General features: G+C 41.8%; 7 protein-coding genes across 7 annotated transcripts; 3 read left to right on the top strand and 4 right to left on the bottom strand.

Moving 5' to 3' along the window:
* Positions 1 to 3,192: 3,192 nt before the first annotated feature.
* On the bottom strand, positions 3,193 to 7,064 carry IL334_007574 (uncharacterized protein; the record flags this gene model as incomplete). The annotated part of the gene is made up of 11 exons (XM_062939264.1): positions 3,193 to 3,249; positions 3,313 to 3,648; positions 3,738 to 3,938; positions 4,009 to 4,103; positions 4,219 to 4,546; positions 4,624 to 5,072; positions 5,143 to 6,373; positions 6,440 to 6,540; positions 6,617 to 6,763; positions 6,819 to 6,898; positions 6,961 to 7,064. 11 exons carry the CDS (start codon positions 7,062 to 7,064, stop codon positions 3,193 to 3,195), a joined length of 3,129 nt encoding a protein of 1,042 aa, XP_062795315.1.
* A 415-nt stretch (positions 7,065 to 7,479) lies between these two features.
* IL334_007573 (methylenetetrahydrofolate reductase) lies at positions 7,480 to 9,777 on the top strand (the record flags this gene model as incomplete). Its single annotated transcript, XM_062939263.1, has 6 exons — positions 7,480 to 7,770; positions 7,858 to 8,182; positions 8,266 to 8,909; positions 8,970 to 9,353; positions 9,417 to 9,536; positions 9,613 to 9,777. 6 exons carry the CDS (start codon positions 7,480 to 7,482, stop codon positions 9,775 to 9,777), a joined length of 1,929 nt encoding a protein of 642 aa, XP_062795314.1.
* A 570-nt stretch (positions 9,778 to 10,347) lies between these two features.
* IL334_007572 (uncharacterized protein) lies at positions 10,348 to 11,189 on the bottom strand (the record flags this gene model as incomplete). Its single annotated transcript, XM_062939262.1, has 4 exons — positions 10,348 to 10,472; positions 10,533 to 10,644; positions 10,765 to 10,924; positions 11,092 to 11,189. 4 exons carry the CDS (start codon positions 11,187 to 11,189, stop codon positions 10,348 to 10,350), a joined length of 495 nt encoding a protein of 164 aa, XP_062795313.1.
* Positions 11,190 to 11,466: 277 nt separating this feature from the next.
* On the top strand, positions 11,467 to 13,487 carry IL334_007571 (diphthamide biosynthesis protein 1; the record flags this gene model as incomplete). The annotated part of the gene is made up of 7 exons (XM_062939261.1): positions 11,467 to 11,650; positions 11,716 to 11,851; positions 11,937 to 11,989; positions 12,071 to 12,139; positions 12,208 to 12,754; positions 12,829 to 13,072; positions 13,140 to 13,487. 7 exons carry the CDS (start codon positions 11,467 to 11,469, stop codon positions 13,485 to 13,487), a joined length of 1,581 nt encoding a protein of 526 aa, XP_062795312.1.
* A 151-nt stretch (positions 13,488 to 13,638) lies between these two features.
* Positions 13,639 to 15,585, bottom strand: IL334_007570 (uncharacterized protein; the record flags this gene model as incomplete). Its single annotated transcript, XM_062939260.1, has 6 exons — positions 13,639 to 13,747; positions 13,802 to 13,885; positions 13,985 to 14,385; positions 14,498 to 14,584; positions 14,659 to 14,777; positions 14,874 to 15,585. 6 exons carry the CDS (start codon positions 15,583 to 15,585, stop codon positions 13,639 to 13,641), a joined length of 1,512 nt encoding a protein of 503 aa, XP_062795311.1.
* Positions 15,586 to 15,989: 404 nt separating this feature from the next.
* IL334_007569 (ATP-dependent RNA helicase DBP4) lies at positions 15,990 to 19,036 on the top strand (the record flags this gene model as incomplete). Its single annotated transcript, XM_062939259.1, has 8 exons — positions 15,990 to 16,154; positions 16,212 to 16,272; positions 16,333 to 16,743; positions 16,803 to 17,152; positions 17,240 to 17,677; positions 17,751 to 18,116; positions 18,182 to 18,739; positions 18,803 to 19,036. 8 exons carry the CDS (start codon positions 15,990 to 15,992, stop codon positions 19,034 to 19,036), a joined length of 2,583 nt encoding a protein of 860 aa, XP_062795310.1.
* A 444-nt stretch (positions 19,037 to 19,480) lies between these two features.
* IL334_007568 (uncharacterized protein) lies at positions 19,481 to 20,496 on the bottom strand (the record flags this gene model as incomplete). The annotated part of the gene is made up of 2 exons (XM_062939258.1): positions 19,481 to 19,750; positions 19,834 to 20,496. The coding sequence occupies 2 exons, from the start codon at positions 20,494 to 20,496 to the stop codon at positions 19,481 to 19,483; spliced, it is 933 nt and encodes a 310-aa protein (XP_062795309.1).
* Positions 20,497 to 24,258: the final 3,762 nt, after the last annotated feature.

The raw sequence follows: 24,258 nt of genomic DNA, 5'->3' as shown, positions 1-24,258 counted from the left end.
TCGATGTTTGAGGGATAAAAAGTGTGTTAGCTTTTGTTAGCTTTCTTTTCAGTCGAATTCGCATTATGACAAAGTCATCAGACGACTCACGTATGTGACTTGATCTATAAATACCACCAACTTTCCAAATTTGATGTTAAATTCTTTCTTTCTTTCTTTCTTTCTTTCAAGTCGTTTTGCTTACCTATCCGTACAGTACAGCACACAAACGTTTCTCGAAAGTTACTGAAAATCGGAATACTTGAGTATGGAGAACGACAAAGGTAAGTCACTGATAATACTCTTATCCCCTCCATGCGGACGGAAGTGACCGAAATAACTCAAACATATCCTGACTGAAAATACTGACGTTGATCATATGTTGCCAGAGCCCGAGTGGATTACAAACGCAATATCAGGCTATGAAGATGATCAGACCTCACATATGTCACCGCAATTCTCGAATACTGGTACCTGGGATCAGAATGCAGCTTACAATCCATCGTTTGACAACCCCTCTCAATATCAAGGTCCAAATAATGCTACACCAACTGATTTTGCTCATGATTACAATCCTTCGAACTCATATTACCATCAGCTTCCCCAACATAATTCGCCACTTTATGATGCTCATTACGGTTCCGATCATATTCAGCCTTTAACAAACCAATATGAGGTGAACAACCCTCAATGTGGACTTTTGAGCGAAAACAACAGATATACACCGGGTCAAAGCTTTTTATATCAAGACCCCCAAAATGAAAGTGTGCCGAATTGGGACACTTACCCATCGTAAGTGATGATTATCTGCCACCGCTGTTTTTGACCCTTGTTGATGAATTTAGTTTGTTTTTGGCTATTGCAGAGGTACAAGTCCACAGTTCTACGAACGTCCTTCCATGAACGCAGCCTACACACCCGACAATACCCAACCAAGTATTCAAGCCGAGTCCTCTGCTAGTCAGCCGGTACTAAACCCAGATGGTACTTTCGTAAACTCTTGTCTAACGTGTTTAAACTGGGAGGTCCATTGTGTGCCAAACCTAAACACAGCCCATTTCAACAGCAGTCGTTGCCTGAGATGTATGGAAAAGAGTGTTAAATGTGAATGGGGTGAAGGGGTAGAGGGCTCTCAGAAAGAATGGGTCAAGGAACAAAAGCACATCGCCTCCATGTCAGAAGGACGTCAACTAGATACCTGCACTCGTTGTCAGAGTGCCATGCCACCAAAACGGTGTTCACGGAAAATGAACAAGAGAACGAACACTGCAACCAGAAGCTGCACCCAGTGTCTTGCAGACAAAGTGAAAGCGTGTAGCTTCGCTAAGGAATCAGACATAGTGACGCTCATGGATAAATGGAGGTTTGGTCAAGGAAATTGAGAGCATCGACTTTGCCGTTTGTCGAAACTTGATTGTTAACGTTATTCTGTGCATATTGTTCAGTGGAGTCATAGTAGATAATAGGTATGAAGAACATAGTTCTTTTCGCTTCTCTTCAGAAGACGCTGCATGTATTCTGAGAGGAAGGGTATATGACATGTGTCCAAAAATCTCACCTGAATATCCATACATACTCACTCAAATTAGTCAGTTAAGGGAATGATATATTGTTACTGTATAGCTGTTCCTCGAGCAATACAGTATGATGCAGAATATATCATTATTGTTTCTATCTTTTACTCTCTTAGCGTTCGACCAAAACTCCTATCCCTTTGAAATGAATTACAATGATTCTTATACGGATAAATTGAGACTCACAGGAGCAGAAGAGGGAGGTGAGTCCAAGTCAACGAAACTTCCAACCAAGCTAGTTGCGGTTAGAACTGTAGCTCGGCCGGTCTCATATCAATCACTTACACCTTTTGGTTTCGCATGAATTTGCCCGTAGATCCCGAGTGAGCCTTAAGAGTTGTATTGAGATTTTATCACTGTTTGATACACGTATTGTTGTAATGATTTTCATTTCATAGTTCGGTTTCCGTGTGCGAAGTGTCGCCTGTGCTAGTGAGGCTTTGGGCAGTGTGCGTAGGATCGAGCTGAGCAAGTATTGCAACAACCTCAGAACCCGTTCTTCCAATTTCAAGCTGAAACCTCTGCCAGCACAGTATGCGGTCCTCGACAAGAAATCGCTTTTGTGGTTGGACAGGATCATCAACGATTCCACGACCTAGGTGAGGTACCAAGCTTACAGTACAACGACTACAGCAATTCGCAACCCGATCAGACCTTCTCGCATCAGCGTCATATGAATCCGTAGAACGCAGCGTCCTTCTTTCACGGACGGCGAGTCCGTTGCCATGTGATAGAAAACTAGTCGTTGGCAATTTTCTGATATACATACACCCAGACTACACTGAAAGCTCGACAGAATGTGCCTTCGACCGTTAACGATCAGACAACAAGTCTGGCACAGCTGGGACATACGAACCAAACTCACGGATTTCCTTTCTTTCCAAATCAGAGAATACACAATTCAGTTGACGTTCTCAATTCCTTTTCCCCTGAATCGTCCGAGGATGGAAGAGGTTATCATGTGACGGGTTTGAACACATACCAACCGTACGTAGTGAACTTTCGCCATCGTCGTTTGTGACAGTCGTTGATGAATTGACTTCCTCGTGGCGTTAGAAGAGGTCCAACTCCGCAGTTGTACGGTGATTCTTCCAAAGTGAAGAGCTCTCAGACAGAATTTATCGGAGAGCAGATGCAGAATGCCTCAGTATCAAGCGGACAACCATTGATCACCTGCAATGGTTGCAAAAAGACAATACCCCCAAGCTTGAGTGCACGAAAAGAAGGTTACAAAAGTTGCAGTCGGTGTCGCGGGGAAAATAAGTTTTGTAGCTTCGTCAGGGCAAAAACGACATCGAAAACACTCATAGACGATCGTCCGAAGAGATCTGAGACTCTGATGCCATCACCCTTCAAGTGTGATAGCTGTTTCCGAATGAACAAAGAGTGCTTGCCTGGCGTGACAGCTTGCGGGACTTGTGCGTATGTAAAGACGCGCTGTAGTTTCACCGGTAGTCAGCCTCAAGTACCAATACTTAGCCGAGTAAGGTTTTTAAGGAGGAAACGGGAGTGGTGTCCGGAAAATCCAAGAAGTGATGGAAGGTCTTCAACCATGGTGTGCTTGTGAATATTCTCAGATGGCAAGACGTTGAGCTGTTATATATGCAAACTGATGCATCTTTATGGAAATTGACTAGAATCATGTTGCATCTAAGAAAGTCTGTGTACCGAATAAGGTTTTTGCAGCGGCCACAATCTTTAATTCCAATATAGCTTATCAGCCTACACACTGTCACCTCCGTTTTCAACAGGAACTCACCTCTTCGAGGATACTACAGACTTCTCCCAAGGCTTCATTTTCAGCCATAGCATATAAGATTGCCATCTCAGCTTGGTAAGAAGCTTGATTATTTTGATTATTGTGTTGCTGTTGCTGAGACGATGATGATGGAGAATCACTTCGATCTCTATTTCTACCTCTAGAATCACCATCTAAATAAGTATCCCTAAATGCACGCATGTCCAAAGCGTGTTGATCGGTAACTTCCATCAACTCAGATAGCGGCGATCTGGGTGAAGGAAGAAATTGAGGTAAAGGTGATCGTGAATGGAACGAATGTGCGCATGCCCATAAATTGATCAGAATGGTTGATATCTACGCTTCCGGTATGAGCATGGTATAAAGATCATTGTCTCGTGACCTAGGCTCCACTTCCGCAGATTGCATATATAGTCGAAACTCACCAATTCCCTTCTGATAGGTAAAACATCCAAGACCGTCGCTTTTCTAGGAACGCTAAATCTCAATAATCTAATCTCAACCAAAGTCTCCAGTAACCTTTCGCTTGCATCTATGATTTCCGAATACAATTTGACTGGACGAGGCAATAACGAGATTTCTTGTCTTTGAATCGATACCAAATTTCGTGATAAGGCGAATTCGCGCTGTGAAGGAACCATTATATCAATTTTCTTTCTATGATGAAAAGTATAGCGATATCATCTGCAAACTCACTTTAATCTTCGCTTCTAATGTATCATACTGCTTGTCATCCACTCTATACACGAGTGAGGATCGAACCAAATCCCTATAAAAGAGTATAAGCACTGCTGTCCTTGAGATTAGGTATTATATCGACCTGCCTACTCATTCTCAAATCTAAGACCCAATTGTAGTGAAAAAAGTCAGCTCATCCCTCGGTTGCTCCTGAATGTGACCACTTACAGAACTCCGTAATCCTCTCCATCGTACCTCCTACAGCTCTAAAGTATTGCACTCGAGCATGTACTGGCCAAACCCATGTACCAAATAACACCGCTGCGGCCGTTCCGATCATGATATCCGTAAATCTATACCAAGCTAGAGTGAAATATGATTGACCGTGTGATTCGTTTAGATAAGTTATGAACAGCAAAGGAGGTAAAGTTATACCAGTTGATACTCCTAATCCAGGTGTAGAAGTGTTGAATAATATATGCCATGATATAGGTATAGTACATGCTGTTGCCAATGCCACCAGAGCATATGGGTTCTCGCGAGCTATGATGGCACACTAAGGTTTCGCAACAAAAAAAGTTAGTTTGAGTCTAACAGTAAAATCGCAATTAGAGGTCAAAATTATCGACTCACGATATATCCCATCACAGCTCCTATGAGACAGCCCAGTCCTCTCAAAAAACCAACTTTCAAGATTGCTCCAGTTGTATCTTCCAAAACGAACATATAAGAAACGACCATCCATCCTCCACGCGAACTGTCATACCATTTCCTGCCTGCATAATCTGGCGGTAAGAAAGCTGGAATCGATAGCAAGGATATACCAAGACCCATCTTGAGGGAGAACAGCACATGTCGTGAATGTTTGATTTGATGAAAGAATCGCGATAGCATAATTCGACCCCTTATAACTCCATGTTGATCCCATACTTTTCTCCAGGCTCTAACAAATCTGTCTCTCATATCTCCATGCTCAACAAGAGATCGTCTATTGTGCAGAGTTGCGGTGACAAAGTCCATATCTTGGTATTCCTTCGTCTCATCTTTGGGTTGTTCCTCTTCCATCACAAGATCCGTTTCATCTGAGCAAAGCGAGCACATCGTTAGTATCGGCTTACTGTGAAGACTTATTTTCGGAGCATTCGTACTTACTCGGCGCCTGGACTCCGTTTTCATCGTGTTCATCTTCTTTATCGTGTCTCATCCATTCCAAACTGAAGATACCCAGCCAACTGTATGGCGTCGACTCTCGCCCACTTATCCCGATCACGGTGTTTGTGATGGCATGGACGTCCCGAGCAAGATCGAGGAGAGCAGTCATATAGAAAGCTAACCTGAATCTGTCTTTGTTTCTCAAAAGGTTCGTAACGTCTGTTGACTCTGAAAATGTAATATGTGGTTCGTGACCCGCTGAAAGCGGTGTCTCCGAAGATGAAGATGGTCCAACTTGTTCGTGGTCCGTAAGATGGAAAAGACCTTTTTCAGAACCACTGAGTAGTGTTCCTAGAGCTTTTTGCACTTCGGTCAGAACATCTTCTAATCTGATTCTAGCATCATATAATTCATCTCCCATTGTTTCACTCTTCTTCAACTCGAGTGAAGGCCAATGGAATTTCTCGACCAATGTTAGGTTGACTACTTGTAAAGCATCAACGATAGTGTCCACAAGATTTTGACTTGCTTCTTTCAGGTCAGGTCTTGTAGATAACGGTATCGTCCTGTGAGAGTCTGTAGGACGGCCATAGTTGCTTGTAAGATGACGAAGTTTATGTCTTGGCCAAGTATCGTTGTCTACTTCAGAAGAAATAGAGGATCTTGATTTATGTTTATTGAAACTGATAGATCTACGACGTTTGGGTGTTTCACTTCCCATAGCACTGTTTGGTCTAGAAGGCGGGAAAGACTTTTGTAAAGCGGATTTAATCCTTTCTCCAGGTGCATGACTTGTTTGACCAAGTAAAGAATTCCTTTGAAGTCTTTGGATGGATTTGATGACTGCCAACAAAGAAGCAGAATTGTTTTCAAGTAATCTACTATCTTTGATATATGATGCACTTGATATCTTCAAGGCTGCTACTGTCGCTTTAAGTCGTTTGGCAAGACTATCTTGAGTTGGGATTTTTGGAGGTTCGATTTGAGCTTCTAATGATTTAGCCTCTGTCGAATGAGGGTTTGGGTGGTATTGAGTTGAAGGACGATCCACGTCCAGTAAATTTGATATTGATATCGGAAGAAGTGAACATATGATTTGAATAGATTCGTTGATATGTTCTCCTAATTGATTGGATGAATGATGTGGTGCAAGTAGTAGAGTAGGTAATAAGGCGAAAACAGCAGAGAAGATTACAACGTAAAATTGTTGTAAAAAAAGTGATGCTTCAGCCTGCTTTCGAATGTCAATATGCGTATCTCTAGTCGTTCCAAACTATTTACAAGAGACGGGGCTCACATGCGTTATTGATTGCTGACTTGTCAACATGAAAATAGGGAAGAATATAGCGATTTTCGAGAAGACATTTAATCGATGTGAATAACTTCTTATGAAACCGACTGAATCGGATTGATGAATTTATAATCTTCGATTAGTCACAGTCCTCCTGTAGTGAGTAAGCTAGATGATACTTACCTGTGAGTGCCAAGAGGGCGAGACCTAATCCGAGGATAGCGCGACTTTGCGACGAATCAGGTCCGTATTTCCTTCCACAATATGCTGCAATAGCTAAAGTAGCAGTGGCCCAAGCCAATCCTAACACGCCTCCTATTGTACCGAGGACTGTATATACGTATGTGTCAGCTCAGGTCTGTGTCATATGCGAAGACGGTTTTACCTGTAGATTCGAGCTGAACACTTATCCTACCTCTCGGAAAGAAGAAGATGAGATTAGAAGTGTAGACAAGGAAAGCCCATCTAAAATATCGCAGAAACGTCAGCTCATGTTTCATAAACCTCAGATGAGAATACTAGCTTACTGTCCCGCTATCTTGGACCAAGGTCTTATGACAACAAACACAAAGCTTAGAAAAGCACAAATAGTCGGGATTGATAACAGCCGGAGTCTTGCAATCCAGTCCATTGTAAAGGTGAGGTCGTTTCAGTATAGATTGCTTTATTCACAAAGATAACTTCCAGCAGACTCATTATCATGCTTCCCACATTGTGTGCTTTGCACTAGACATCTTCCCCCTCACCAGGGATGATAGATAGCTGATAGCTGGACGATACTCAACATTCATATCGATGAAACATAAAATATATGTAAATTTCGATTTAAAGCGAAAGGATGCTGCTACAGGATTATGAAATGAATACGTAATCATCAAAGCGGCGAGGTAGCGGAATCAAAATGACCCGGGGGCTGTTATGGCGTCTTTCTTTGACTTTTCTCTTGTCTTTTTTCATTGAAACTACTCGAATGGAAATATCTTGTTCTTTTCCTACTCTTGCATCGCTGTTCTGAGAGAGGTTTACAGCATCAAATCGGAAACGTCATGGCGCCCCTTGCTTCTTTAATCACCGACCGAAATGGCCCATTCCATACGTTCGAGTTCTTCCCACCTCGGACGGAAGCTGGTCTGGTCAATTTACTCGATAGGATCCAACGATTGGCTTCTGCGCCTTTGCCGTCTCCTCTGGCGGTATCTGTGACATGGGGAGCTGGAGGATCAACGGCTGACAAATCACTGGAGCTGGCTGAACATGTCACCAAATTAGGTCTAGAAGTGATCTTACATCTCACATGTACCAATATGCCCAAAGAAAAAGTTGATCAAGCTTTAGAGGTGAGTAGAAATAGCCACTCCACTGATCGGCTGTTTCTCGCAATGTGAATGAGAATCAAAGGAAGCTTATGATGACATTCACAACAGAAATGCAAATCATTAGGAATACGAAACATCTTAGCATTGAGAGGAGACGCACCTCGATCAGAAGAATATGCAACTGAACCTAATCCCCAACCTGATTATTTCCAACATGCCGATGATCTAGTTCGCTACATTCGACAAAATCACGATGATTTCTTCTGTATTGGTGTAGCGGGATATCCAACTCCACATCCAGACAGTGAATCCGATGAGAGTGATCTACAATATCTGAAAGTCAAATGTGATGCTGGAGCGGATTTCATTGTCACTCAGCTGTTTTACGACGTAGAGGGATTCTTAGATTGGGTCAAAACATGCCGGGAAAGAGGTGAGCATAATACAATGTCTTATCAATGCGGGTTCGCCGAAGAAGGAGCATAATACTGATACGGTTGGGATTTGCGTTAACAGGTATTACTCAACCTATCATACCTGGTATTATGCCAATTCAGAACTTCGCTTCATTCCGAAGATTAGTCAATTTAACAAAATGTCCTGTTCCAGAATCAATTTCGTCTGATTTGTTACCCATTTCATCTGATGATTCAGCAGTCAAGAAATACGGAGCTGAATTAGCTACTAAGATGGTTCAAAGGATATTAGATTCAAAATTAGTTCCTGGTATACATTTCTGTACACTCAATTTAGAAAAATCTGTTAGAACCATATTAGAAAATCTCAAATGGACGTCCTCTTCATCACCAAATCAATCTTCTCCTTTATCAAGACATAATAGGTTGATTGAAGACGATTCACCTCAGCCCAATGGAGCTTTAGCCATAAATGGACACTCGACAAATGGCACATTACCGAATCAAATGTCAGATTTATCGATCAGTCCAAGTGAAGCTAGTCAACTCGCTCAATGGGGTTTGACAAATCATGCTTTACCTCCTGCACCCAAGAAAGGTTTGGGTACTTCAGGCGCGGCCGGTTCAAATAATGGTCCAAGTGGTGAAGATAGCTGGGATGAATATCCTAATGGTAGATTTACCGATGTTAGAAGTCCTGCTTATGGTGAGATTGATGGTTGGGGAAGTGGTTTAAAGATCACCGTAAGTGAACAAGGTTTCTCTTCTTTTATGGTAAGAATATGCTCCTAATACATTTGACAGGCCGCTCAAGCGATGAAAGAATGGGGTACACCAACTACGATTAACGAACTATCATTATTCTTCACCTCATATCTTCGTTCGGCACCTGAAACACCTACAACACCATTTTGTGATCTGCCTTTATCTCCTGAATCGTTAACTATCTTACCTTATCTCCTGGAATTGAATTCTGAGAAACTGAAACACTGGACAGTCGGTTCACAGCCTGCTGTGGATGCAGCTAAATCGGAAGACCCAATCCACGGTTGGGGCCCAAGAGGAGGATATGTTTTCCAAAAAGCCTTCGTCGAGTTTTTCGTTAAAGAAGAACAGGTCAAGGAACTGGAAGAAAAAATCGAGAGGAAAGGTAACGGCGCAATTAGCATGTATGCCGGTAACAAGAAAGTGTGTAGTTTTCATCTCATATCAGCTGCTCAATGAACCTTGTATTGACCATCTCTCTAATAGGGCGACTTCAGAACGAATACTGAAGAAGATACAGTCAATGCTGTCACATGGGGTGTTTTCCCTGGACAAGAAATCGTTCAGTCTACTATCATCGAAGGTGAATCATTCTTGGCTTGGAAAGTGAGTATCTCCCGTCCTGTCGAGTTACTTTCATTCGGTAAACTATGTCACCTGCTGACAAAAATTGATTTCCTAGGAGGAAGCATTCGATATCTGGACAGAGTGGTCATTACTTTATCCCAGACATTCACCTGCAAGGAAACTTTTGGAAGGCATATCAGGCGAATGGTGGTTGGTCAGTCTGATCCATCATGATTATAAAGACAATGAGGGATTATGGAAGTTCCTGCTTCAGGAGTAAGCAGAGATGTCATTCAGCATAGAGGGTATGTGGTCGAGATGGTAATCATTAGGATTTGGGGAGATATTCCAGAGCATGATCGATGAGTATAGACGGCATGAAATTGAAAGGACAAAGAGGGAGATTGAGCATTATATTTTGTAAGCATATAAAAAGTACAATCCAACTTGTAGCAAACCAGAAATTCAGGTAGTATTGATTTAGGGAAAAAGGATATTCAGCATTTTTGTATGATCTAGTTTTTATCATTATATTAGTTAGATATAGGCATATCGAATGCAACCGATCCAACTCGGCAGATGAAGGCACGATTGCAACCTGACAAGTTGGAAAAAATGAAGTCGATCATCTTTCCAGCCCCAACTGTCACAGTCACTCGACGCTCTTCCCCCTTCCCTCCTTCCACTTGCAATACTCCTTCACTGTCTGTAGTGGTAAGATTGATTGGTAGCTATTGATACATAAAGGTACATGTAAATCCAGTTGATATCTTGACATCTATCTTCAGTCCCTCTGTTGCTGTTCAACGCTCCCCCTTGCACCCTACACCTTACATGAAGTGTCGCCCCTTTACTCATCATCACTATCTGTGTTTTCAGCTGCAGCTTCGTCCCTCTCTTGTTCTTGAGCATTCATACTAGCCAGTAAGTCAACTTGACCATTTTGGTCCTTTTTCATCGATTGTAGCCGTTGTCCTAACACAATGATATCAGTTTACAAGGAAGTATACATGCGGAATATGTGATATGACTCACTAAATATGGTAGCGATAGCTTCATTTGTTTTTCTATCTAATTTTGACATTCTATTATTCATATCTCTTTTCAAATCCCAATTCGCTCTTTTCGGTTGGATATTGAATAAGTCCTATACACATCAAGCGTTGGCGTTGGCACGACTCTGGCCTGTAAGATGATCGACACGAAAGGAAGGGATATGTCGCATTTGATCCTATTCGTTATTGTACGAGGGAATCGATTCACTCACCAATTCCTCTTTCCTTTTCTCTTCATCTTCTTTTATGATCTGTTCAGCCAATCCTTCCACCGCTTTCTCTACTGTATCATCATTATCATCTTCTTCACCTCTTTTCCTTAGATTTCGAGTCTCAGGATCGTAATTTCTCTGTTTGAATGCGAAATGTGATCTAAGCGCAACGCGGTAAATAGGAAGATTCATTAGTATCCAAAGTCATCACATTCTATCGGCCACAATGGCTGATATGGGGAAAGAAGTTGGACGATTTCTTGGTCATGTCCCAGTGGTTCTCCAAATCGACTAGGATGAAGAAGAAGGAAAGGAAGGAGAACTTACGGTTCCCCATTAGCTGAATCTTGACCTTCTTTCCTCCTTCTGAGAGCTATCAGACGTTCTTTTCGCGCAGCGGCATTCGCGGCCAAATTGTTCTCCATCGTATCCAGTGTGATATCACAATGATGCTGAATGCGGAACGGATGCTATGTTGATCAAATATCGTTTTTGAGATATGTGCAAAGTAGAACTTTTGACTGTATGTTTAAGCAGGTTGGTTAGAGCATGTTTCGAAAGTTATGACAACCGTGGGAAAGTTGCCACTCGGTCGGTCAGAAAAAGTTGTAAAGAATTGAACACTCTCATCGCAAAAACATCATATTCGATAACTGACTTCTGTCATCCTCCGAGTTGACCCAGGCCAAAACATAATCGAACATGGAAGCTGTAGAAGGGATTGATAAGCCTTCGGTACCACGACCGACAAAACCTCGAAAGAGGTTCGTAGGAAGTTCCAAAGCATCTTCTTCTTCTTCATCTTCCCGAACACCAATTCGGAGAGTAGCGAATCTGATTCCTGATGATATTTTGAATGACACTCAATTGAACGCTGCTATTGCAGGTGAGTTCCCACAGAGTATATCTCATGAGAAGAATGTATACTCATACATCAATCTTCTCAATTAGCTTTACCTGGAAACTATAATTTTGAAATACATAAAACTATACATCATATCAGAAGAGATAAAGTAACTTCTGTAGCATTACAAATGCCTGAAGGACTGATGATGTATGGTTGCGCAATTGCGGATATCATAGAAACGTATGTCTGGTCTGGATATCCCGGAACCAGGTGGATTTGTCTCAGGTGCAGAAGAATGCTAATTCTTGATATGTTCACATAATAGATTTACAGGAGCTTTACCGATGTTGCTTGCCGATGTAACGTATGGAGCATGCTGTGAGTCTATTTCAGCTTTCTTTTCTCAATATCGCTTGGTTGAATGAAAGCTGATATCCACAATTGCAATAAACTGAATAGGTATAGACGATTATACAGCTAAAGAAATGGGTGCAGAAATGATCGTTCATTATGGACACTCATGTCTGAGTGAGTATATCTGCGTTTTTTGTAAAAGGGATTGGAATCCTAACACTCGATTGTGAATCTGAATTCAGTACCGGTATCTCAAACAACATTGAAGACATTATATATCTTCGTTGAAATAGCAATTGATACACCACATTTATCATTATCTGTTCGACGAAATTTCCCATCCGATCGAGAGGCTTTCCAACGATTGATATTAGGTGCAACTGGTGCTGAACCAGGTGCACCAGTTCCTATAGCACTTGAAGAAGAAGACCGAGTTGCCCAGAAAAATCAAATATCAAGCAGACCATCGGAAATAGGAGAAGGAGTAGAGGTAAAAGACGGTAATGAGAAGATTACTAGATTGGCATTAGTTTCAACTATTCAATTCGTAGCTTCGATTCAACATCTACGTGATGATTTAGTGAAATCTTTACCTCCTTTAGAAGATGACTCTAACGAGAAGGACGAAATTGAAGATGGAATCAATGGTACTTTGATGAAAGTCAAGAAAAATCAAATCGGGATTTGGAGAGGTAAATATGATATAACAATACCTCAAGTGAAGCCTCTTTCGCCTGGTGAAGTTTTGGGCTGTACTGCACCTAAATTGGGTGAAATTGATGGATTAATGTGAGTTACTGTCCCTGCTCACCCCATTCATTACTCGTTTTCTTTTCTGACCGAAAACTTTTTCTGAATTGCAGTTATGTGGGAGACGGTCGATTTCATCTTGAATCAATCATGATAGCGAATCCAACAGTACCTGCATTCCGATATGACCCATATTCCAAGAAGTTCACCAGAGAGACATATGAACATACTGAGATGAGAGGAATAAGAGGTGATGCGGTTAAAGAAGCTAGGAAAGGTTTAGTGGAAAAGGGAAGTGGAAGTTGGGCCGTTTTACTGGGAACACTAGGTAGACAAGGTAGTCTAAGCGTGTTAAAAGTGAGTTTTTCTTTGGGATATACCTTCCACTAATTCGACATGAACGCTAATCATTTCATTGATTCAGTCTGTAACGTCTAATCTACCAGAAGATTCAATACCACCTTTATTACTGTTATTATCAGAATTATCACCTGCAAAATTATCCTTGTTACCTCCGGAAGAAATATCGACTTTTATCCAAACTTCTTGTCCTAGATTATCGATTGATTGGGGTTACGCATTCTCGAGACCGCTTCTAAGTCCGTATGAAGCTAGTGTAGCCTCTGGTAGGATCAAAGGTTGGGGTGGACTGTCATTGGAATCGAAAGAAACTAAAGGCAAGAAAGATATGGGTGAAGGTGATTATCCAATGGACTTTTACGCCGATAACAGTTTAGGTCCATGGACACCCAGACACAAAGTAAAAGCATAGTATGTCTATAGTACAACTCAAGTCGATCGTCAAGCCGGAACAACATTGTTCCAGAATACATGTTTCTGTTTGTACAACCTGATGTATTAAAATACATGTAACACCTCTGTGTTGTATCCTCATAACAGAGTTCTGACATAAACTGGTCTGATCATTCGTCGCCATCGCCCTCTCCGTCCGCTTCTTCTACAGCATTATTCGCATCGTCATCGTGACCATTATTCCCTGCATCAGGCGGTAGGGATATGAAATCGTTCAACCTGTCTCAATGTATCAGCCAACCAATCCCAGCTTGCCATCTATATATAGCTTACATTCTGACGAGAGGACGCATGACCACTAAAACGTCATAAAGCTGTTCTTGGAAATCTTTAGCGATGACTTGCTCGTCAGTGAACCTGTGGAGTACAGCGAAGATGTCAGTTGGATAGTTTCGCCCCTTTTACCGTCATAGTCGTTTTTGGTCTAAATATCTCAAGCTCGGTAGAGGCACTCACTGATGGACAACAGCGATACTTCTCAATTTCAATAAATCAATATCTTTATGATCTTTTTCAATACCTTTAGGAGCTACTTTTAAAGCGTCATCATTACCAAAAACGTTTTGTCTTTTACCCTTTTTCTCCTTTGCTTCTCCGAAAAGATTAACGAATTGTTCATCTTGAATTATATTTCGAAAACGTTGTGGATCAGAGATGAGATGATGTCGTATAGTTGCTAATTCATTTTTACCAGGTTGCCAAATACCTGCAGCTATCAATGATCGGTTATTAGGTGATATCGATAAATGATATGCGGCCCATATCCCTTTACGTCCACCTCTAGATGTTGACATTGAGAAATTGCGCTTGTAAGGCGTTTTGTCAGATGAAAATCGTACATCTCGATATATGCGGTGCTATATTGTGAGTTTGAAATATCAGCACTTTGAAAACAACTGACCAAGGATAGCCCAGGATCTTTGACCGGCTAGGAACAACGATCATCGAATCGAGGAGTGATCAACTCACGATTATATCCCTGGGTGGTAGTATAGGTACTTCGTCATCAGCTTCATGGAATTTCATTTGAACCATTCCGACGAAAGCTTTCCATTCCTACGAGTAACATCGATGATCAGCTACATACTCTATTTCTTCTTAACGCTGAGAGCGGTTAGAATTTAGCTCACATTCTCAGCTTGTCTGAATGCTGGTTCGTGTGATCTGAACCAATCGCGATCATTCCTTTCTGGTATTTGCAGATTCTTCAAGAAGTTCAACGTGTTCTGTGATATACGTCCAGCTGGCACTGTTTATTCAACCAGATCCATTAGCTTCTACCAGCCTGATACAAATTGTGGTCGGTACTGCTGGGGGTTGGTCAATGTGAAGCTCAAGAACTCACCTTGACCGGTTTTAGGCGCAGGGTAAATCCTACCAGCAATTTCTTGACCTTCTTCCAATTCAATTTCCTCATCATCGTCATCCTCATCTTCATATCCCTCAATATGTACACTTCCATTTCCAGTTGATTTCTTTCCATTCCCACTATTCAGTTTAGTCTTCTTCGCGTTATTGCCCTTTTTGCCACTATTCCCGGAAGTTGACTTTCTCTTCTTGGAGGTTGTCTCGTCTATGAAATCAGAATCTACAGAATCGTTTTCTGATGCGTCTTCTTCATCGATAGGTTCATCCAATTCACTTTGCGATGAAGGATCGAAATTATCTTCTGAGCCTTCATCATCGCTTGTAGAAGATTGTTCAGATTCAGTTAATCCACTTGGTGATTGACCTTCTTCTTCTTCGTCATCATTTACGTGTTGCTTCACCTTACTCTTAGCTTTGCTCTCAATTTTACCTTTCCCTTTTGTCGGAGGTTTCGACTTGACACTGGACTTGGACTTGGAATTGGATTTGAATTGGGTTTTGGAGAAGTAAGGTGATCTTTTGGCTGATTTTTCAATCCACTTACCCCTTGTGGTTGTCGAGCTGACTGAACTCTTCAAGGGAGTGGATGGTTTCTTGGCTGATCTAGATGGTGTGGATTTGGCTGACGATAGCCGAGGGGATGATCGAGCCGTCGTTCCGGACCCAGGAGTGCTTCTCGGTCGAGCCATGACCTTTTGATGAGATCCCTTGGCTTCCCTCTTTCCCGGTGATAAGTACAGAACAGTAGTTCAGTGGTCCTGACCTGCGGAGCTGCACTTCCTTGATCTTTGAGCTGGATCATCCTAAGAAGTTATGGGATTCATTTCTACAAGATCGGTAAAATCCCCACATTACGCGTTTGACATGAACACAGCTTTCCCACGGTGTAGGGCTATATATGCGTGCGTATCAGGCACCCCAATCCACGTGGCTATCAAAGATATTTTTCCAATTTTGTTTAGAAAAGTAATAAAAAAGTTTGAGTATATCTCTGCCTGTCGTTTCTCCTGGATCGAACCTGTTCTCATATCGTTGTCATAGGTCATCATTGCACAGCTTGAATCGATAGGAATACTGGAAGGACTCAGTGACAATGGCCTTTGTCGACAACAAAGCTTCTTCCTCCCAGGCAACCGCCGGCGGGAAAGGTAAAGGTGGCAAAGGAAAACAAGCTCAACCAAGATTGAAGTCTAATCAAGCTAAGCGATTGAAGGTGGATGAAGAATTGAAAGAACTTCAAGCGAGGGTTGATAACTGGGTAAGCTGACGAGAGGCTACAATAGGTAGACATGAATCTGACAACTTCCTATAATAGAGTCCTCCAGCTGAAATCACACTTTTCAATGAACTTCCACTTTCTTCCCGTACTCTCAAAGGTGAGCTCATTGGTGCTCCTCCATGTTGATGCAGAGTGTTCAGCTGACAGATCGTCATAGGTCTAAAGAGTAGTCATTTCCTTAACCCTACCCCGATTCAATGTCTTGCTATACCTCCCGCATTGAAGGGTCAAGATCTACTTGGATCAGCTAAAACAGGCTCGGGCAAAACGCTCGCTTTCTTGATTCCCATGTTGGAGAGGTTATATCAAGATAAATGGGGACCAATGGATGGTTTGGGTGCTGTCGTCATCTCGCCTACGAGGGAATTAGCCGTACAGACCTTCACTCAGTTAAGGGATATAGGAAAATATCATCAATTTTCAGCTGGATTGGTAATAGGTGGGAAACCTTTGAAAGAAGAACAAGATAGATTGGGAAGAATGAATATACTGATAGCAACTCCTGGAAGATTATTACAACATTTGGATAGTACCGTTGGTTTCGAATCTTCAGGTGTCAAAGTCTTAGGTGAGTCACAACCTTTCGTCATTTTTTTCTCGCATGAGCTTATAATTCTGGATGTATAGTGCTGGATGAAGCAGATCGGTTACTAGACTTGGGATTCTTGCCTGCTTTAAGAGCTATCATAGGGCATTTCTCACCTGGAGTAGTCTCTTCTTCCTCCTCAAAACCTAATCGTCAAACATTGCTATTCTCGGCCACTCAAACTAAAGATTTGGCCGCGCTGGCGAAACTGTCTTTGCACGAACCAGTGTACATAAACTGTAACAAGGCAGGAGAAGAAGGAGTCGTCCCTTCAAATTTGGAACAGTATTATGCTGTCGTTGGATTAGAAAAGAAGTTAGACGCTTTATGGGGTTTCGTGAAAAGTCACTTGAAGATGAAAGGTATCGTCTTTGTTACTTCAGGTAAACAGGTAAGCTTTTTTTCACTCGTGATCTCGAGAACAATCTATTTTTCCCTATGTCGATATGTGGGATCTGACTTTTTATGGTATATTTAGGTTCGATTTATTTTCGAGACTTTCCGTCGACTTCATCCAGGTTTACCGTTAATGCATTTACACGGAAAACAGAAACAACCTACTAGATTATCGATTTTCCAAAAGTTTTCAACATCAAAACATGCTTTATTGATTTGTACAGATGTTGCTGCCAGAGGATTAGATTTCCCTGCTGTAGACTGGGTAATACAACTTGATTGTCCAGATGATGTAGATACATACATTCATCGAGTTGGAAGAACAGCAAGATATCAAGCAGGTGGTCATGCTTTAACATTCTTATGTCCAAGTGAAGAACAAGGTATGACTTCTAGATGGAATGAAAAAATGATTGAACCGAAAAAAATCAAAATAAAAGAAAGTAAAATGGGTAATTTGAAACAACAAATGCAAAATTTCGCTTTTAGAGAGCCTGAGATCAAATACCTCGGACAAAGAGTGCGTTACATATACCACGTCGTCCATTAATCACGCTTGAGATCAACGCTGACATTGCATCACCTCTTCTCAGGCGTTCATATCGTATATGAAATCCATTCATATCCAAAAAGACAGATCGATCTTCAAGTTCTCCGAGCTACCCGCCGAGGCATTTGCAGAGAGTATGGGTCTACCGGGTGCGCCTCAGATCAAATTCGCCGAGCAGAAGGCCGTAAAAGTTAAGGGTGGATCAAAGAAGGACGAGAAGAACAATGAAGAGGAGGAAGTCTTAGAAAGAGGGGTTGTGGGGAGTGACGAGGAATCGGAAGGGGAGGATGAGGAAGGTAGTGAAGACGAAGATAAATCCGAAGAAGAGGTCGAAGAAACTGCAAGTGAGGATGAAGAAGATGATGATGAAGGAAGTCAGAGCGGTAGTGAGGTATCTACTGCAGGCAAGGTGAGTATCGGCTCATTCTTCATTTCGGCTATGCGATACTAACAATCGTCTCGGTTTATCTTCAGCCACAAGCTGCTCCTGCTGTTCGAACCAAATACGATCGAATGTTCGAGCGAACGAATCAATCCATCCTCACTCCCCATTACACCGCATTGGTATCACACGAAGATGGTCAAGAAGGCGAAGAAGGAGATGAAGATGTATTCACAATTGCAAGGCGTGATCATGCATTGTCTGGAGACGAAGGAGATTCTGACCGAGAAGAAACACTCCAAGTAGCTGAAGGAAAGGGAACCGAAGCTTTAGAAAAAGAAATGAAAGAACCTTTGATCACATCAGAAGATCTATCAAAGCGGAAACTGAAAGCTGCTACATCCAAGAAATCCAAATTGAAGAATGGACCTATGCCAGATAAGATTATATTTGATGAAGAAACTGGAGAGGCTAGAAACTTTTATGAAGTCGGTAAAGATGTTGAGAATGAATTTGGAAATGAAGAAAAACGTAAAGAATTCTTGGAGAAGGAAAGAGAACGAATGAAGATCGAAGACAAGTTTGATAAGGAAGTTGCTAGGGAGAAAAAGAGAGAACTCAAGAGGAAGAGGAAGGAAAGAGAAAGAGAGGTAAGCCATGAACGTTCCTCGTGTCCCCCTAGTGCACTTGCTGATCGCTTGTTCCATGAACAGGCGCGTAATGAGTATATGAGTGACGAAGGAGACGAACCTGTTGCTTATCTAGGCGGTGGAGATGAAGATCAGACCGATTTAGAGGAAAGCGTTGCATCGCCGTCACCAGAACCTGAGGTCAGGAACAAGAAGAAGAGGAAGAACAAGTTCAAGGACGACGACGAAATAGAGGAGCAAGGTGGCTTAGAAGATGAAGAAGCTTTAGCTCTGAGATTGCTACAAGGTTCTACTTAATTTGATATGTAGTCGGTACTGAGCTTGGTGGAATGTATCGACGTAATTACTGTTCATCTTCATGCGTGGTGCGACTTCGGTCGAGAACGCATAGAGATTCATTCGTTAAAAATCGTATATATTTTGACTTCTTTCTTCATTCACCCGCCAACAGAGAAATAAACACGAATAAACCCCAAAAGTTGGAAAAACACGTAAACATGGGAATACCTGGTATAAACAAAAAGGACAGAAGACGTGATGAGGATACAATCATAAATGAAGCTGAAAAGAAGAGATAATCGTTATTTGCTACAAGGTATAAAGTTCGTTAAAATCATAAAGGACCCGAAAAGACAAGCTAGAAAGATAGTCAAAGAGCTAAAGGTAATAAGAATGGAAGCTGAATTGAATGATGATAACCTATATAATGTCCTGTCACGAAAAGAACATATCTATGTTAAACTAGGAAATTACTAAATCGCTAACTGCCAACTCGACGCTTTTGACACTCTCTAAATCCTCTTCGTCTTCCTGGATGCTACCGAATAGGAGATCATGAGGTGTAGTAGGTGTCATTATCGTGTAAGATGAAGATCTTGAAGAATCATTGGAAGGGTTACGCATCGTTGAAAGTGATGGTCTAGGTGGTGTAGTTGATGGGTGTACGAAGATAGTAGGAATCACAGATTGAGGTATTTGGTTGTTATTTTGTTTAGTGAAATTGTGTGTTGACTAAAAACGAAAACAGGATGATTAGATACTGTTGTCCAAACAAGCCAAGCCAGGATAGGATGACACAATGAAACGAGACTCACTTGATTTATATCTTTTTCACTTAACACACCTTCGATAGTACCCAAAGGCGTTCTTGGTCTAGTTGGTGTTGTTCGTCCTTTAATTTTGTTTGGATAATCATCAAAGTCTGAACTGCCTTTAAAAGGTCTTTGCATTTGTTGAGTCGGTGGTGAACAATTACCTCTTGAACCTAATGAACTTATAGTTCTTTCTAATGGAGGTGCTACCAAGATTTTTTTATCCGGAGAAAGATGTTTAGAGGGTGCAGAAGCTAAAGCATAAGTTGAATTATTTCCAGATGCACAGAATGAATGTGATCGATGTGATATTCCAGGTCTGCCCGAACTTTTACCTAGGCCAGGTCGACCTTTACCATTACCGTTTCCAATACCGCTGCTCGTAGGGTTAAGGATGGTAGCAGAGGATATGGGTGAAATGGGGGAGACAAGTGGTGAAATGGGGGATGTTATTGGGTAAGGTGAAGGTCTAGTAGGTTGTAAAGAAAGCAATCTACGTGGTAAAGGTCTTGAGAAAGTAGATGTGTTATCGAATGGATTAGGTGTGAGAAAAGGTGCTGGCGATGCTGCAGGTGAAGACGAATATGATCGACGAGAATATGATGATGGTGAAGATGATGAAGAGGTGAAGGTCGGTGAAGGTGATCTTGTTATTGTAGTTGACATATTTGCTAATCTTTGCTTTTCGATCTCTCAATGTGCTGGGAACTATGATGGGAAATCCAAAAGAAGAAAGTTTTTGTGTTGTAAAAATAGGCAAATTTGATATATGTCAAGATTCCAACAAATGTCAACTCGTCCTGATGTCAGATGACGAATAACAATTCAGAATTGAGAAGGCTTGAATAAGGAACAACGGGCTCGGGTGAACGTTTCAAATATGTAACTTGATAGACTCCAGTACCAACGTCAACGGTAAAGAAAAGACCCGTTCTAAAGCTTGAATGGCCGTGAAGGTAATGACTAAACAAAGGAATGGGGGTCTCGGGTGACAGAATAGGTTGAAACAGTCCGCTTCTTGAATTTATCTTTCCTTTTGATTGAGTTTGGCAATGGGACGAGCTTGAACTTCAAGGAGCTTTTTGGATCTATGATATATCGGATCAATGAAATGAGAGGGACAAATGATGAGTATAGCTATATATTGGTAGAAAGCGAACAGTGGCTTGGGATTTGATCATATATATTTTATTCCTTTACTTATAAGTTTAATCTTTCTTTTCCGTGAAATGTAAATTGGAATCTCATGAACTTTTTTTACTCGACCGTTTTTTATTTTTCCCACGACCAACAGACTAAGTCAGTCGTTGACAGATTTGGGACTATTCGGACGTTACAACCCTATACTAACTGCTAGGTATAATAATGAGATGGAGGGAATCATGAGAGAGCCAACGGATGTGCGATAAGAATCCATTTCTTGCCAATCGGACCTTTTTAGTTTCCAACGATGAGACACTTTATTCTAATAGTTGATAGTAGTATAAAGGAAAAGGAACACATGTATCCCGTCCCTTACTTAGAGTGAAACAAAGAGGTAACGAACAAGTACGCAAATGCAAGAATCATCTTGCATGTGCATGACCGAATGATGATGATGTTTTGGCTTTTTTTTTTTCGGCTCTTTTAGTTGTTTATCAAAAACAAGCAAGGAGTTGGACCTGGGTAACGATTTATACTTTACACATATCTAAGTAAACCAACCCCCTTGATTTTCGGGGAAACCATTGTCTTTTGAAGTGAGTTATCATGTCAGTTGGACGAGCATGTTTCATCTGGGGACCTACATACTCGTACAACTTATCGAGAGAGATACGAGGTGAGTTTTGTGATAGCTACTTCGAGGAAGTAGATGGTGATGTAATTCTCCGATGAGAGTCTGTTGGCACAATTGGGGTTGTTTATAGGTTTTTGGACAATTGATCATCTTTTCGTTATCAGAAATAAAATCATATAAAAAGAGTTGGTCCCTGATCTACTTCATTACGATATGTCACGTCACATTAAAACCATCGTGTTGTTATCACACCCCGTACAAGTTATTCGTCCCCATTCTGTTTTTGAAATACTCTGAATGGCATCGCACACTATCTGATGGCCGCCAGTGTCGATGCAAGACAGACTGAGTACGGAGTTTGACGGACTGAAAGGGATCGCGAACGGGGAGAGTTGAAAGAGAAATGAGCGTTTGTATGTGAGAAGAAGGAATCACACTCGTCGATCCAACGTGATTTAAGATGATTCGTTCGGCTTGGAAACTTCCAGCCGTGATTTTACGGTATCAAGGAGATCTAGAAGTTTGTCGCAATCTTTTTTTCCCATGCTTGAGAGGTAATCAGCACTTTGAGGAGATATACGAAACGCGTTCCGGTGTTTCTTGATATATCATTTCCCCAGCCCCCGGCGTGTTGTAAGCAGAGCTATGTCTCGCAACAGTCTTGCGTTACTCGTACTGATGACGAAACAAACTTCAAAGTCGTTAGATCTCGGTATTTTCTGCCAACGTGTCATCGAGTAGTCCTATCATCCTCACGGCCTCTTTCTTCTTTCTTTATCTCGAGAAAAAACCGACGTCTTGCTTGACTTGCAGTCTGCTTACCAGAAATCACCTCATGATCCAATCTTTGAAGACGCAATCATCTGCGTGCTCTTGAATACATACTCTTCCGAGCATTCCCTAGTCTCGTTCTTCGATGGGGGTGATCTCCTCCCGTTTACAAAAATAAGTACCGGGAATCGGGGTATCTTCGAGATTCGTCCGATGCACATAAGACCAACACATTGCCTCCGTCTCCGAGTATACGTCTAGAGATATTTATAAATCCGTTCCGAGAAAACAAATCGAACCTTGTTCTTGCTTACCGAAGTAAGTTGAATAGCTGATGGACTGGATTCGAGGGTAGATATGTCCTTTTGGTAGTGGGATTCTTGTCATATTTTCGTTCCCACGTATTAGGATGGTTTGAGTTTTAGCGCGTTCCCCTTTTTTTTGGATTACCGGCTGCGTTTTTCTACTGGTACCCTAATAAACGGGACCGGATGAGGGTTGGATTTGTGTTACAGCTAGTTGGTAAAATCATTCGCGTAGGATAAATTTCAGTACATAACCCTCAATCAAGTCTTGATTGATTGCTCATTCCCATAAAGCCTAAAACCCAATATTCCCACACATCAGTCTAAGTGAGACATGGATATCTTGTAGGATCCACTCGTTCGGTTCCGCCTTTTGCTTTAAAGTTCAATTTACATTTACCATTAGAAAGCTCAGATGGCTGAATGAGCAGCTGGCAGTGATTTTCATCATGAGATAGCCTGAACAAAAAAAATGAAACAGACCTCGCCCACGCGGTATGCAGATTGAGCTGGTTTGAAAATCGATCAAGGAGAACGGGATTGGCAACAACGATATTCGAATTTACATCAGGAGACTCTATACTTTCTTGATTGTAATGAGTGAGCAACTCAAAGAGGTGTATAAACGTAGGATCCGGTAGCTGCTCCTCGAGAGCTGTTAGTGGACATTCCTATTATTCAGTTCTGCGGCTTGGTGTTTCGATCAAATTTCTATGGAGGGAATGGGCAAGACAGAATGTGGTGGGGATTGGGAATGTACTGGATAGATCGACCGGTATATATACCTGTCAACTCCCCGACAGAGAATATGAAGGGTCGCTTAGGCATCAAAGGAGACATTATCAAGGGATGACTAATCATGAAAGGTAACAAGCCTTCGATTTCTCCTTCTCATGACGTGCTACTGGACTGCGATCTTCCCTGCAACGTTTGTGCGTCTGATGAGTAGACATCCCTTCTCTTAGCCTTTTGGTGTCACCATTTCAGTATACTGTCGATCGTCAGTCAGTCAAAATCGTGTCAGTCGTCAATCATATGCGTCAGAGATCTCACCAAATCGAGCTGTACGATGACATCTCTCCCATTGTCCCTCTGCCAGAGAGTTCTTGCCAGGAATGAAGAACATCTGAAGACCCATTCGAAAGTGCGCCACACTTGATAAAGGGAGAGTGCCACAAAGGCGGGAATATACGATGAAAGAGCATATAGAGACGCGCTTCATTCACATTTCAAAATCCTTCATCCACTGTCACGACGCGGAGCATTGAAATCTCAAAGGCACAATTAAGAAAGACTGTCAAGATACTTGGAACTTGGAAAACACTAATCAATTATACCTTCAATAGATACCCTAACTGATCAACATCAACAATCTTAGAACGGATCTGCCGAGCAGCGTTCTTTCCCCTCCTCACAGGTCATCTTCCTTCGACACGTCCATCCTTCCCCACGAACTTTCACGACCCTATCCCCTATACGACCTTCCTGTGACAGTCGGTCCTTTGAACAAAAAGATCGACCGGTGTCGATTTGACAGATCATTTGTGACTCATCTGATCGAGCTGCCAAGCAGTA

Source organism: Kwoniella shivajii, chromosome 11 (genome assembly GCF_035658355.1).
Source record: "Kwoniella shivajii chromosome 11, complete sequence".
Lineage (NCBI taxonomy): Eukaryota > Fungi > Basidiomycota > Tremellomycetes > Tremellales > Cryptococcaceae > Kwoniella > Kwoniella shivajii.
Note: the sequence above shows the minus strand (reverse complement) of the source record. Positions and strands in the feature narration are given on the sequence as shown.